This window comes from Telmatherina bonti (assembly GCF_933228915.1).
Source record: "Telmatherina bonti genome assembly, chromosome: 7".
Classification (NCBI taxonomy): Eukaryota; Metazoa; Chordata; class Actinopteri; order Atheriniformes; family Telmatherinidae; genus Telmatherina; species Telmatherina bonti.
The window spans coordinates 23,708,718-23,722,899 of NC_136625.1; the positions used below are offsets into that span (position 1 = coordinate 23,708,718).

General features: G+C 39.9%; 1 protein-coding gene across 1 annotated transcript in view; it reads left to right on the plus strand.

Annotated features, from left to right (window-relative positions):
* Positions 1-3,821: 3,821 nt before the first annotated feature.
* The window catches only part of gpc1b (glypican 1b), a 66,574-nt gene continuing 56,213 nt past the window's right edge, over positions 3,822-14,182 (plus strand). Inside the window, exons 1-2 of the mRNA XM_079244052.1 lie at positions 3,822-3,916; positions 4,046-4,555. Of these exons, the coding sequence (XP_079100178.1) occupies positions 4,396-4,555 (160 nt within the window). The 5' untranslated portion in view covers positions 3,822-3,916; positions 4,046-4,395. The remainder of the gene's footprint in view (positions 3,917-4,045; positions 4,556-14,182) is intronic.

Here is a 14,182-nt window from a genome sequence, read left to right on the forward strand (position 1 = left end):
TAATTTAAAACCTTAACTCAATAACTTAAACTAATTTTTTACACAATGAATATTAAAAATCAGAATTTGACATTATTTCCACAAAGGAAACTTAGAAATGAAGGTTCCCTATCATAGGGGTGAACCAAATCCACCAAATACTACTTTATTCTTCTATTTATGAAATGATACAGATATGATTATGACAGTTTTCTTGCCTACAAAACTGTAAGATGACCCATACTACACAATTAATCACTCAATTGCAGCAGAGGTGGGGGTTGTTGACACCAAAGTACATTACCTGGCTCAAAAAGTTAGACAACCACAGCTCTAAAGCACAACACAAATGCATGAAGAGTCATGTAGCAACAGAAGTAAGGTATGAAGTTATTAAATCATAATAGTGTGGTGTCTCAACAACACAGAACTTGTTCCTTTTTCTTTAGTTGTATCCATGAAAAATACTTTAATCATTATATAATTTGAGAACGATAAAAACATGTTGGTAACAGGAGGTGATGCTCAAACGCTGTTAGCAGAAATTTCTTCATATCTCACCATGGTGTGCAGAGTGTCCTTAAAATTTGAGGTGGAGGAAAAAAAGCTGTGTATAGTAGATGATCAGCATTGTAGAGAGTGCATTACAGTACACTCAATTTCTTTCTTTTTTTGTCGTTTTTATACCTGTTTTAAAGTGTTTTTTGGTGCCGGTTTACAAATGAGTTCATTAAAATTATTGGCTTTCTCTAAATTATTTATGGTTTATTTGTACATTTTCAGTCACAACAGTTTCAATAATATCTAAATCGCTACATTCTATTTTGCTTTCATTTACATTTTAATCAGTGTCCATAAGTTTATGGAAAATGGTTCACATTTATAAGCAAAAAGTGAGAATAATCACTTCCGTCCTCCTATTTTTGGATCTTGTGTCGAGCTTGGAAAGCTGGGATGAACATAGAAAATAAAATATCTGCACAGTTGCATTGTAATTTCCTCTAGAAACCCCCATCACGCCCAGCAACTGTTCACCGCATAATTACTGCACATGTACACTAAACTTACTGCTGCTTATTTATGGCCTCTCACCCCATGCTCTCCTCTTTCTTTGCTACCATTCTGCCAGTCTCCTGAACTTCCCCCAGCATCCTGCTCCTCATTAGAAAGCCTTTCATGGTCAGAGCCAATAAAACTTCAATGAGAAGCAGCCTGAAGAAAACATGGCTGTTCTGTGGCTTTATTGAGCATTAATTATATAATCTCCATACCAGACAGTAGAGGGCCAATCAGTTCTCCACCGGCATGGCCGACCTATGACCACATGTGGGCCACAGTCAGACACATAAACTCACATTTCACACACCAACTGACTCTGAAACAGACACACATGAATTTCATGCATACACAAGCCCATATATAGTACAGGCTGACATGTTATCGCACACATGCTTTGAGCCCTATGCACTCATTAACCCCTGGCCACATGTGCTTAACACGGCCTGATGTTCCTTCACAGCAACTCAAGATGTGAGACAAAAATCATCCCACAGATTGATAAAAGCAGTCTCTGTGTGTCACCAGTACATATTTCGAAGCTAAGCAGAATTACAGCGACGATGTTGTGGCTGGTTTGTCCACGCACACATGAGGAAGACACTTGATTGTGCAGAACCAAAGTGGCATCCATGCACACTCATTTCAGAGATCTAATAAGGCCATTTGTCAGTTGTTGATTTGTGAGACACTGTCTTGTTTGTTTGGTCTGAATCGGTGATGAGAAACAGGCTAATTATAGGGTAGGTTTTCCTTATGCATTCATAAACAATGTCTTTTTTCAAAAACAGAATGATTTGGGGACAGCAAATGACTCATGTTGTGACAAGGTTTCCTCCTCCTCACCTTCATTTCTCTTTTCTCTCTTTGCTCCCACTTTTGTTTGTCCATCTGCCATGTAGCTTCTGATTTAAGGCTTCTCTAAACTTTTTGATGTTTGTTAGTCAGTCACTACAGTAATTTGCTGTGGCTTTCCACTCGGCCAACAATCCTTAAGAAGCATCTCCCACAAAAATCACATTACCCAGCACTGTCTGACCTATTTCGTATATTGAAATGAGTACCTTGCATGATTCTGAGAGACAGATGGGTGTCTTTGTTTATATAACACAACTCACCAGAAGTTCACAGCATTGGGAAGAAGGAAAGTAAAAGAAAGACATGGCTTACTGATATTTTGCTGCCAATGCCATGACAAGGCAGTTCCTTTTCTGGGCTTGAGACTGGGAACTAGAGGTCGATGATCCTATTAGAGACACTAAGTAAAGAGAAAAAAATTCCAAAAATGTATAAAATGTAGCTTACTTTGTAAACAAAGCATTTTTTTAGAGATGCAAACGTCAGGCTTTCACCAACAAACAGCTTTTTTCAGGAAAAGCATCTGCAGGACAGTGAAAAGGCAACTTGACAACGACAGAACAGAGATTTAACAAGAAGAAAGTCTTATTTAAATCAGTCAATGAAAATAGTTTTATGCCCATATACAGGAATTAACACTGATTATTTCTGTAAATACAAGCCAAGAGCACGAAGGGTCATTAGTATGAACTTATTATCATAGTCTAGTGTGCAAAACTGTTTCCATCTCCAAGATGTTTCTGTCTCAAAAACACAGAACTTGTTCACATTCAGTTGGATCCATGAAAAAGTCCTAAGATGATATGATTTAGCGGACATAAAATTGGAATATTTGCAACAACCAGATTATTCTTGAACAGCAGACATCTTTGCATATCTCAGCATGGTGTGCACGGTGTCCTTAAAAAGTCAGTGGAAACTTATAGGTGTGAAAAAAAAAGCTATTCCCAGCACGAGATATCTGAAAGGGATGTTCTGATACAGGAGAGACGCATCCGGCATTTCAGCTGATCCATACTATTCGCTGAACCTCATCAGAAATGGTCTTCATGGAAGGGTGGCTATAAAGAAGCTGCTCTTAAGAAGGTGAAGCAGGATGAAGAGGCTGAGGTCAAATAACACAAAAACTAGATGAAAATCTGTAACAACACATCTCCGGGAGTGATGAAGCGTCTTCTACTGTTTTTACCTTGAAATTCTATTTTCATGTTTGCACTTGTTTCAAGAAATCGCTGCACATACTGTTTACCTGATACTGCAAATGGGGGGGCTTAAGACTTTTTTTTTTTTTTACATCTTGTCTTGATTCCCAGATGCAGTTAATCATTGGATTATAAAAGGGTGTTCTGATGCCTGTATTGTGAAGCAAGAAGGACAAACAGAAAGTGGAGGATGATGAAGGGGGAATTCTGCAGGTGACAGGTAGCACAGGGAACAGCGCAGGGCAGATAGTGACTTGTCCTGATTAATTGCACCTCAAGGAGTCACGAGGCTTGTTGTGGGTCCTTTGCCTCACAGATATGTCTGGTCGTGTGTAGCCTACTCAGCAGTGTGTGAAGACGGGTTCGAGGGCACGCCCACAGGTCCCGTGTGACACCTAGCCGGAGGTAATCCAACTGTCAGGGCGCGCGGAGCACATTCCTCACCTGAGCACCACACCACCCTTTGGTAGTCCAGTCACCACTGAGCTTGCCCCAAAATAAGAATGACATCCCTTTCTACAACTAGATCCACTATTCCAACTTGTTAGACAGTGATTTTATTCGGAAACACGTCTAAAAATAATCTTTAAATGACAAGGATGAAACGAAAATGGCAGGGCTTGCTCTAAAGCTCTGCTCCCCATCTTCCTCTCCTCCTCTCTGTGTCTGCCTGCTTCTCCCCGCCTCTCTCTCGCTCTCTCTCTCTCTCATTCCACAGAGTGGCAGCGCTGGCACAGCATCGTTCAGAGAGCCCTGAGCGGCGCTGCGGTGTGTGCACCTCTTCACTCCGATCCCCTCCGGGGCCGTTAAAGCCGGCAGGCGTGAGTCAACACAACCAGGCTGCAAGGCGTCAGCCAGTGCAGTGCTATTTATTGACACGACTTAAAATAGCTTATTTTAGCTGTAAATGCGTAACCTAATTCTTTCATCGTTTGCTTCTCCCTCTCTAGGTGAGCCAAAACCCCAACGGTGGATCAATAAGACAGGAGATCTGTACTTATCTTGGGTAGCCTTCTGCAAGAGAAGATTATTATTTGGGGGGAATATTAAAAGCTGAGGAAGAGCTGGGACATCTGCGCTGTGAAAGATCGCTCCTGTGCCGGGCAGTAGTGCGCGGAGAGCAGTCCCAGTCAGCAGACTGGAGCAGGAAGGTGGAGGATATTTTACGCACAGCACCACCAAGTACCCCGTTCCGCTCTAACCCGAAGTCATCCACTCTGCGAAGAAGTCAACACTGCCTCCTCGCCTCTTGCACGGATTTTCACCTGACTGAAGTCCATAACTACAAGGGTTTGCAGGAATGGATTCCTTCATTATAGCAGCCCTGGCACTGTGCTCTCTTACAGTGCCAGCCTGTGGGGACAAAGGGACCAGCAAAGCCCGGAGTTGTTCGGATATCCGACAGTTTTACGGTGGAAAGGGATTCTCTCTGGATGGTGTCCCCCAGTCTGAAATGTCAGGTAAGATCCTCCAAAATCCAAAGTCTCATTCATGTGGCACGCACCGTTTTCCTAACTGACTTTATATACCCTTAAATGCCTGAACTTTCAGTCCAAATACATTGTAACATATCATTTGAAACTGCACAATAATATGTTGAACACATAGCAGAGACTCAAGATATGTAACCCAAGAAGTCTATTTTGGGGCCTTAGTCTAGCTACACAAGCCATTTTAAGCCTAAGTTTGCTGTATGTTGCTATATTTTGAAATTTTCAAATAATGATGGCAAGTTTGCACTTAATGAGTTCACAGACTCCTGACATGATAGAGGGCTTCTTCACAGCAAATGCAAAATATACATAGTCTTTTAGTTAGTTTGGGAAATAGAGAAGGCATCTGTGTTTTCACCTCTTAAATCTGTTGTCACACTTATTTTAGGTCACATGGTCCTGTAAACCAGTGTAGCTGTGGCTCTGGGCTATCTGAAGATGAAACACTGCTTTGAAGAGATATTAAGACAGAGCAGACACGCCACAGACAATCTGCCTGATCCCCCCCCAAAAAAAAAGAAAAAAGAAAAAGTCTTTCAAGTTCTCTCTCACTCAGCATTTCGGAAACACAGATATAAGGATCAGCACGTCACTTTCCATTCTCCTGTATCAGTATCCCTGTTACTAAGCGTCTGCTCCTGAAGACACTTCCCACTGTTATGTCTTCTTTTAGCATCTTCGCTTCAGCTGGGGATTGCCAGCTTTCTAAGTTGCCAGACAGTCTCTTGACCATGTGCTGTAACCACGCAAATATGATGTTCCTCACTGTGTCATTCATGGCCTGATGTCAGTCACAAGCCCCTCCGCAGTTCAGATGATTACATGTTTGCCTCCCCTGGAATTCAGTGCAGCGCTTTCAGGCACATCAACACACACACATGCAGTTTACTGCAATTCCAGGTTCTACTGTTTCAGTATGATACATGCATGGACAAGAGAGAGCCCTGTAAACACACAGTCACTGCCCTCTGCATAGATTCAGATGGCATTTATCTAAAAACCGAGCTGACTTTTTTTTTTTTTTTTTTCGCTTAAAAAAAAGCATTCTTGTAAAACTGTGAACTTAAAGCCCTATTTTCTAGAGGTTCATTAAAAAAAAAATTCTTGCATTGTGTGACAGTAGATAAACCTTTCTCCCTGACATATGAAGACCAACATATTGGTCCATGAGCACAATGCAGGGAATGCCTCAAGGTCACAGACTGAAACTAGAGAAAGTTATGCTCTCTTTTTTTAGTAGTATTTGGAATTTTAAATAATGCTTTATTTTTGCAGATGTCATATTGTGTCGCTGTAGAGATCAAATTTATACAGGTTAAAACTACATTATATGACTAGTTCCAAATTTTGCTACAAAAACAAAATGTGACATGCAGCAGGATTGAACACAAGACCCATGGAGGTGTCCTGTGCTGCAGTATCTGACACCTGGAAGATGGCAGTGGGTCCTCTGAGGCTTGTTCCATGGAATCCTGCTGATGGTGCATTCCACAAGTCATACCTGAGCCCCTTTTCTTTTAGTGTAAAGAATGTCTGTCTCTTTGGAGGAAGATATAGGGGGATACTTTCCAAGTTTTTGGGTGGGTGGTACCTCCACAAAATGCAAGAATCAAAGGTTTTATATGATCTCTTTGAGTTATATCACAGTGGTCCACTGAACCTGCCAGCAGTTCTAGTTGATTAGTGTCATATAGAGTTAAAACTTTTTTTTTCTGTTGGCACTTAGATTTCTAATGCTGTTAAAGTTTTACCAAGTACCTAAAATGGAGCATGAGTGCATGTGAAGAGCATGACATCTAAGGCAAAGATGTCACTACATATTTCCAAGTGATTACTCTCATCTGTTGAAGGTTGATTGAAGCCATTATAAAATTTAAGAGCGGGGCAGTAATGTGATGAAACTGTTATCTCATATCATCATGCCTTTCATCACAAGTTAGAGCAGCAAGGAGCCAAGCAGTAAGTGGACATATCCAATTTAGTTGATTGACCACGCTAAATAAATCATTTGGCAGAATTAACACCAGCTCCGGTCTTTTAAGAGATCCAGCTTACTTCCAAATGTCCGTAATCCATAATGCTTTAAAGAGCAAATCTGTCTTGCCATGACATGAGCTATTCCTCCTTTTTCAATCAATGATGTGGAGCTCTTTTAAGTTTGGGGTCAATGCATTCTTAGTAAGACAGAAAATAAAGAAGTGAGGCAGACAGTGGACCAGGAGGAGATAGATAATGAAGAGGAGATGCAGTTTTCTACATCAACAAATATTCCTCCTTTTGTCCGTGTCACTTGGCTCTTAGGCCTAAATAACCATTCATCAGCTGGAGCCTGGCACATTAAACACCTAGTGAAATATGAAAGGATTAATTTATGTCTCCAAATTATGAGCCACTTGAATGTTGTTGATGATCCCTGACATTTGCAAAGGGTATTTCCCGCAGTGACACCAGGGCTTGATCAACTTAATGTATTGGCTGGGCCTGACTCAAGGTCACATGCTGAGTACATCAGCCAGATCCAGCCTGGGAGGTCGAAGTGAGAGCACAGCTTCCAAACACCAAAAATGATGTTCAGACGAAGCACTTAACTTTCACAGCACAATTCATGTGCATCCTAGCAAATGTAAGCCTATTAAGCTGTCTTTAGCCGCACAACTTGCATACAATAAATCTGGTAGTTCAATCATATAAAGTTTAAACAAGGTCTGCAAGTAACAAGCTAAAAAATAATGAAATAAAGGAAATTGTATGCTTTCAAGCTAATAGAATAGAATATATAAATATATATGAGGAGAGGGAATTGATTAAAAATAATGGAATTAATTAGATGCTGTGTAATGAATTATTCCTAATTAAATCACATTTTAATTGCATGACCCTATTTGCCCCAATAAACAAAAAAATTTCATGTAGATGGATTTTAGTGGACAACTGAATAAGAAAAGACTTAGACATTAATATTAACTCAAGCACTATTAATGTCTTAAAAAATGCATTTTATTGCATTTTAGTTCAAAACGGTAGAAAAAGATATAGAAAAAAAATATCCCTGGTCCCAACTGAACAGACTTGAAGTTAAAGTGCCATTATAAGTATGTTAAGTAACAGTTAAGCCTGTGCTCTAATAAAGACTCTTCAACAGTACTCTTAATGAATGTTTTTTTCCCACAAAATTCATATTCATTCATTAACAGGCATTGATATCTTTGCAGAGGAAGCGCATTGGGACCGCAGCAAAACGTGGTGTTTTACACTCCACGTTGTGCGTTTGACTAGTTTTAAAAAGTGGCACTAAATGGTATAGAATAAATAGCTTTTATTTATGTGCATAGTAAAACATTGTGTATAGCAGTTGGGTTGGAGAAAAGCCATGTAAAGGAAAACTATTGAGGGAAGGGGACGCTTTTTGTTATTATAATGCTGAAGTGATGTTTATTGGACCATTGCAGCATTATGAGCCGAGCACTTTAAAAACTAAAAACCAGTTCAAAGGGAATAAAGTAAACTGATTGATGCTTGTGGAATGAGCACGATGATTCAACTTTGCAGAGTATGATCGGTTTTGGAAAGAGCTGTTTTTGTCAGTGTTTACCAAAAATGCATGATTGATTTTTTATGAGACTCATCTGTCTCCTCCCTGCGCTGCCCCCTCCCTGTCCCACACCGTCATTACAGTCTTGATGACTTATCTTCTTGTCTTTCAGGGGATGACATTTTTCATCTCTCTGTGTGTGTCTCTCTCTCTCATCAGCTCTAGGAGAGAGAGAGAGAGAGAGGCGCCAGGCGCTCTTTGAAAGCAGCTGGCAGCCAATGAGTGTTAGATCCTCAATGTCACACAAGTCTATACAAAGAGACAAGCTGTATGAGACATCTGCAGGAAGGCTGGTAACATTTTGGCATTGATTTTCCCATGCTGTATTTGTGTTGTTGCTGATTGCTGGTTGCTACAGACCAGCTGAGTCATATGGTGCTCTGGAGTGTCATCTCAGACCCATGTTTGGCTAATGATACAGTGGGACTGCTGCTCACTACCCTTGTTTGGCCCTTTAACAAACACTAGTTACTAAGGACTAGCTTGTGGCTGGAAATATGGTGCGATCAGGATGGTAACCCACTGTTAGTTATGTGGGAATGTTTTGAACTCAGTTGCTTGATGCTGAATGTATGTCTATATCTGAAAGTGTGTAACAACATTACTATAGCTGAAACAGAACATGTAAATTTGTTTTTGTTAAAGCTAGGGCTAGGTAATCTTGCTCAGACTTTTTTTTTTTTTACTCTGGGTGAAGTGGTTCCTTGTCCAGATAGTAGTATACATTTTGTAATCATGAACAATAAGAAATATTGTTAGACCCCTCAGTTTACTGTAAATCTGTAAAAACTCTGACCAATCAAAACGTTCGGGCCGAATTGAAGTTGTTAATTTCTTATATGTAGTTAGCTTCTTCATGGCTGGCAAAATGCATGAAGGATTTCTCCACCTGTCTCAGTTTGTTTGCTTCCTCCCGCTAAACATCCGAGAAAGAGAAAATCATCGGTGGAAAAAGCTGCAGACTAGAAAAGCACTCGGAGAGCACAAACCTCCTTCGCGGCATTTTAAAAATCCCTGTATCCAAACGGTGATCCAGATCACCACCAAAATTAAATCAGTTCTTCTTTTTCACATTTCCAACAACTCCTGAAAATTTCAATAAAATCCATTCATAACTTCTTGAGTTATCTTGAAGTAAAACAGGCAGATAAACATTGGTAAAAACATAACCTCCTTGGCAGAGGTAAGAAAAAAGCCTTGGATCATGCAAGGAGCAAAACCAGAGGGGGAGGGGGGGGGGGGGGGGGGGGGGTGCCACTTTCATATCTTGCCAGCTCCCCAACATTACCTGCCCCAGCTTTAAGTCTCCACCTAAAGAGGTAGAATTTTAACCTTTTGCCTGTGGTTAGTGATAAAATATTAACTACTAAGGTTTTTTATGTTAGCTATGTTATGTTAGTGCATCAGCAAACAGCTAGACGAGGGAAACTTAGTTCAATACAAATTCTTTTTTTACCAGTATGGTTTTCTGAAAGTCTGAGCTAGGTCCATATTTTGTTTTCTTCACTGTGACATCATATGAATTAATTTTTTTCAACAAGTTACATGTAAAACACATACAGAGCTTTGGCAGATGTTTTTATTAATCTGGTTATATCACTGTGAGAGTTTTGGGGACAAATAAAAGAAAATTATGCTGTTTTTGTTTTGGTTTATATTTTTATGTAAATCCAATGACACCAGTTCATTGCGATAATCATTAAATCCATCATAAGCTGCCTTTTTTTGGACTGAGAGATCTTTTTCCACACAGTGAAAAGACATTTGATCCCTTTAGAGATGACCTGTGTGGACTTTATATATGTGACATTGTCCTTTTATTTATTAGTTCTGTAAAGTAGAAAGCATTTTGGTCTGATGAAGACAAAATGCACTGCACACAAATCCCTGTGAACATCTGTGAATCACAGTTCACATGTGTTAAATTATACCATGTATCCTGCCACTAGTAGTTTTTACAAGTATTTTTAGAGGTAATTATGCTGGTATTATTTTGCAGGATACTGCAGGAAAACATGAGAGAGGGCGTGGTGAGCAAAAGTCCCTTGAAGGATTATAATTGATAACTCTGGTCTTGGCATCTCTTCACTGATGGCCTGTCCATTTCTGTATTGACTTTATGATTTTGTTGCTTTCTTTTAAAGTTTCAAGTGGATCGGTGCCATCTAATTTAGCTTTTTTCCAACTCCCACCCTCACCTGTGAGAGTGTTGCAGTCAACCAGCCAGTTGTAGGAACACCTTCTTGTATCTTTGCAAACATGGCTGGGATTGAGCTATTGCAGTGGCTGTCCCACATATCTGAAACTGTACTCTTCCATACACTTATTTGACTGTAAACATATTTAAATCACTGCCTCATACTCATAGATTGTTTTGGCTTTTGCACCAAATAGATCATTTTGTATTGGGCTACAATGCTTTACCAGTTTATTGTCCATGTATGCCTAATTGTTGTGTTTTTATTTTGTTTTTTTTAGCTATTTATTTTCTTTCCATGCTTTGTTATTTTTAGTGATAAATTTGATATGAAAACACATTGGCCAACTATGTTGTTAGTTATTGAGCTTTACAAATCTGTTTTGTTTTTTTTTTATTTCACCCAAGTTCCTAAAATATGACGAATTTTTTCGGTGTACATTCATGAGAACTACCTGGACTAGAGAATATTATCAGGGAAAACTGTAGTGCTATAATGATGTTTATGATGTGTGCTCCTACAGTGTCTCCAACATGAAGACAGATTAAATCTGCCAGGCTACATACAGCTACACTAAAAAGGGCTTTAGGATAGAGATAAATTGACAAACTCAATAAAACATAGATACCCAGTGCAGTATGCTTGCTGCATTAACTGTCTTCAGGCTTATATTATATCTGGATTATAGCATAGATGCACTTCTTACTCTCCATATGCTGGAGAAGTAACTGATCTCACTGAATTACACATGAATGGGACTTATTAACAGTCTTGGAGATAAGAGAGGCAAAGCTTATTTGAAGGTTAATGTCGGCATAAAGCCCTGTGCTTCTGTTGGTCTTCCTCCTCTGACAGATTAAAGCAAAGCAACAGTCGTTTCTGTATTACAGGCAGGCTCATAACTCTGCTGTGGTTTAAAGAGGGTCAATTCCTGCATCTGGGACCCTGCTTGCGCTTGCTGTGTACGTTTGTGGGTGTGCAACAGAATATACTAAAGTTGTTAAAATGCTGAAGTCAGTAAGAAGCCTCTTGAAGCATTAAGCCATAATGGGCTGCAGGGAGCATGAAACAGACCACATGTGTTTGATGTTCACTAAATTGAGAGAGAGAGAGAGAGAGAGAGAGACAGAGAGCAAGAGGGCAGATGGACTCCTTTCTTGACTAAGGCTGCCCTGGTCTGTTTGGTTCTTCCTGTTCTTATACCTTGTTGACAGACTATATATAACAAATGCATATGTTGGCAAATTATAAAAAGAAAATAGCTTCTTATAAAAAAATGTCCTTATATCCACAATTTGCTCAAAAGACTTTAGTGAAATACTCATCTTGGAGTCATTTTGGACTCTTTGGATAAGAGAGGATGGATATGCCGCTATTTTTTCTTGGAAGTATACGTGACTAACATGAGAGAATGGTAATTATTTACCAGGCAGGAATTAAATCAGTGCAAACTAGGATATGATGCACCACCTTGAGAAGTATCTGTTGCCTCATTTCTTCCCAACATCCACCTCAGCTGCTGCCACCCCTGCAGCTTGGCTTTTTTCTGTCTTTTGTTCCCTGTCACTTGTCTAATGTGAGAGTAGGAGTTCACACATGCATACCTCCCTGGGCAAGCGAGCACGCAAACAGCAGACACACAGATGAGAGCAATGTTTTTTTTTTTAATGGCTCCACAGGGGGTGGCAGTGTCATTGCAACAGACCTGCGTGTGTTTGTGTTTGGTTTTTTTTCATGCGTCACAGAAATTTTCTGGTATAAACCCAGACTTTCTGCAAAGCTGTAGCACTAGAGTGAACCAAAGCTTTGTCCCGATGAAGATAACAACTTACTGTCATGGTTAAGGTTAAAGTTAAGGTTAGACTTGGGTTAATTGGTTCTGGTTAGAGTTGTGGTTTAGGTCAGGCCATTTTTAATCAATGAAATTTCATTGCTATGTACTCATAATGTTAGCTATCCAAAGCTTGGACCTCCGTGTGTGATATGAGGAGTGTGTGTGTGCACGCGCGCAAGTGGGGGGTAGCTTTATTTCGCTTTGAGGGCTGCAGTATGTCAGTGTATGACTCCTCTTTTGTCTTCAGAGGAATTGGCTGTGTCAAAAAGTGAATTATTCCCTTGTCACTGCAAGCTCCTTCAGTATCACTAGTTGCGCCTGTTTGTGCATGTGTGTAGGAGGGAGCTGGGGTTCAGATGTGAGTGTGTGTGCCCAATGCATCCATGAATGAAAGAGAGAGCATCCATTTGTGTGCAACACAGATGTGTGCACTCTGCATGCCGTCTGAAGTCCTGGTGAGGATGTTATCAAACCATTTCCTTTCCATTTGCTGCCATTGTGTGAAGGATCTACATGATTGCAGGCATTTTTGTTTTGCCCTTTTTCCAGTTATGTAAATGCACGAGTGTGCCACATCAGGCTGTTGTGGTTCATGTCACCTGCAGCTGTGCTCTCTGTAGACTAGGTGAATATTTGAAGTGTGAAAGAATTAACAATAGCTCTCAGTGTGGGTTTGGTGTTGTTCCAGCTACCACTCCTATCTCCCTCCCACTGCTTGACAGATGGTGCAGACCCAAACCAAGATGGCCACTGCCTTTTAAGTGAGGGCACACAGTAAGAATTTTACAGTGTGACACACCCTACACCAACACACACATTACGCTCATTTTGCAGCTGTGGGCAAGCATATTCATTTGGAGACTTTCAGTATTTGGCTAAGACACATCCCAGCGGGCTAACCCTGCACTTATGGTACTTCAGCAACAAATTAGGCAGGTCCATGAAGACAGACAAGTGCATACATTGGAGTCTGAGTATTTTTTAGACTGCAGTGAGTCTGATTATTAATTTTCAGTTGATATTCCTGCTTTTACATCCAATTGAACTCAGATTTTCTGAGATTTTTTCTGTTGTTTTATAGTTAAGGATTATTCAGGAGTTCAGATTCTGTTAAGGTTCTTTCTTTTTTTTTCACTGTCCATAGAACAATAAGGATGCGCTAGAGGAAATAAAGAAAAGAAACTGTTGTAAATATGTGAAAGAAATAGCTTATCAGGCAAGGTTTGTTGTGTTTGCAAGAGGTTTAAATGTTCATTGTTCTACAGTGGGGAGCCTGATCTCAAGATTAAACATTGGTTGTGGTCATTGGCTTTATATTTGAAGGTTTGTTTGACAGTACAAGGGGTAGGGAAGATGTGGATGTTGTGCACCAGTTAAGCTACACAGTGCTCCAATATTGTGAAATTCCACAGCATACTGAGTATCCTTTGGCTCATGTTGCAGTGTAAAAGGTTTACATTTTTGAATAAGTACCTTTCAAGCAAAACTGTCATCCTTTTCCAACCATAACCTGTTAGTTTATCTGCTTGTACCAGTAGCACTGCTGCTAAAGTAAAAAAATGTTGGTTGACTTGACTTTAACCTTGAGTCATGTTATCACACGGGTTTTAAAAGAGACTGGGACTATTGTGTGTATCCTAGAAATGCTGCCTGTTTTGATAAAACAGAAATATCTGATGGTGTTCAGGCCATGAGAACAGGCTGCCGTGTGGAAATCAGTCTTATTATAATTCCTGTAGACAGTCAGATGAGATCATGACATGATATGAATTCTAATCGGCATGTACGCTGGATGAAAAGGTGAAACGTAGAAGTTTATCTAAAATATTGGTGTTTGTGTTCCATGAAAACTAAAAGCATAATGTGTGAGTGGAGTTATTAACTTGCCATCAGATTTTGTGTTCTTCAGTTCATGTTTAACTCCTTGGGTCAGTACAACATTGTTGCTAAAAGAGGAATACATGGTCAAT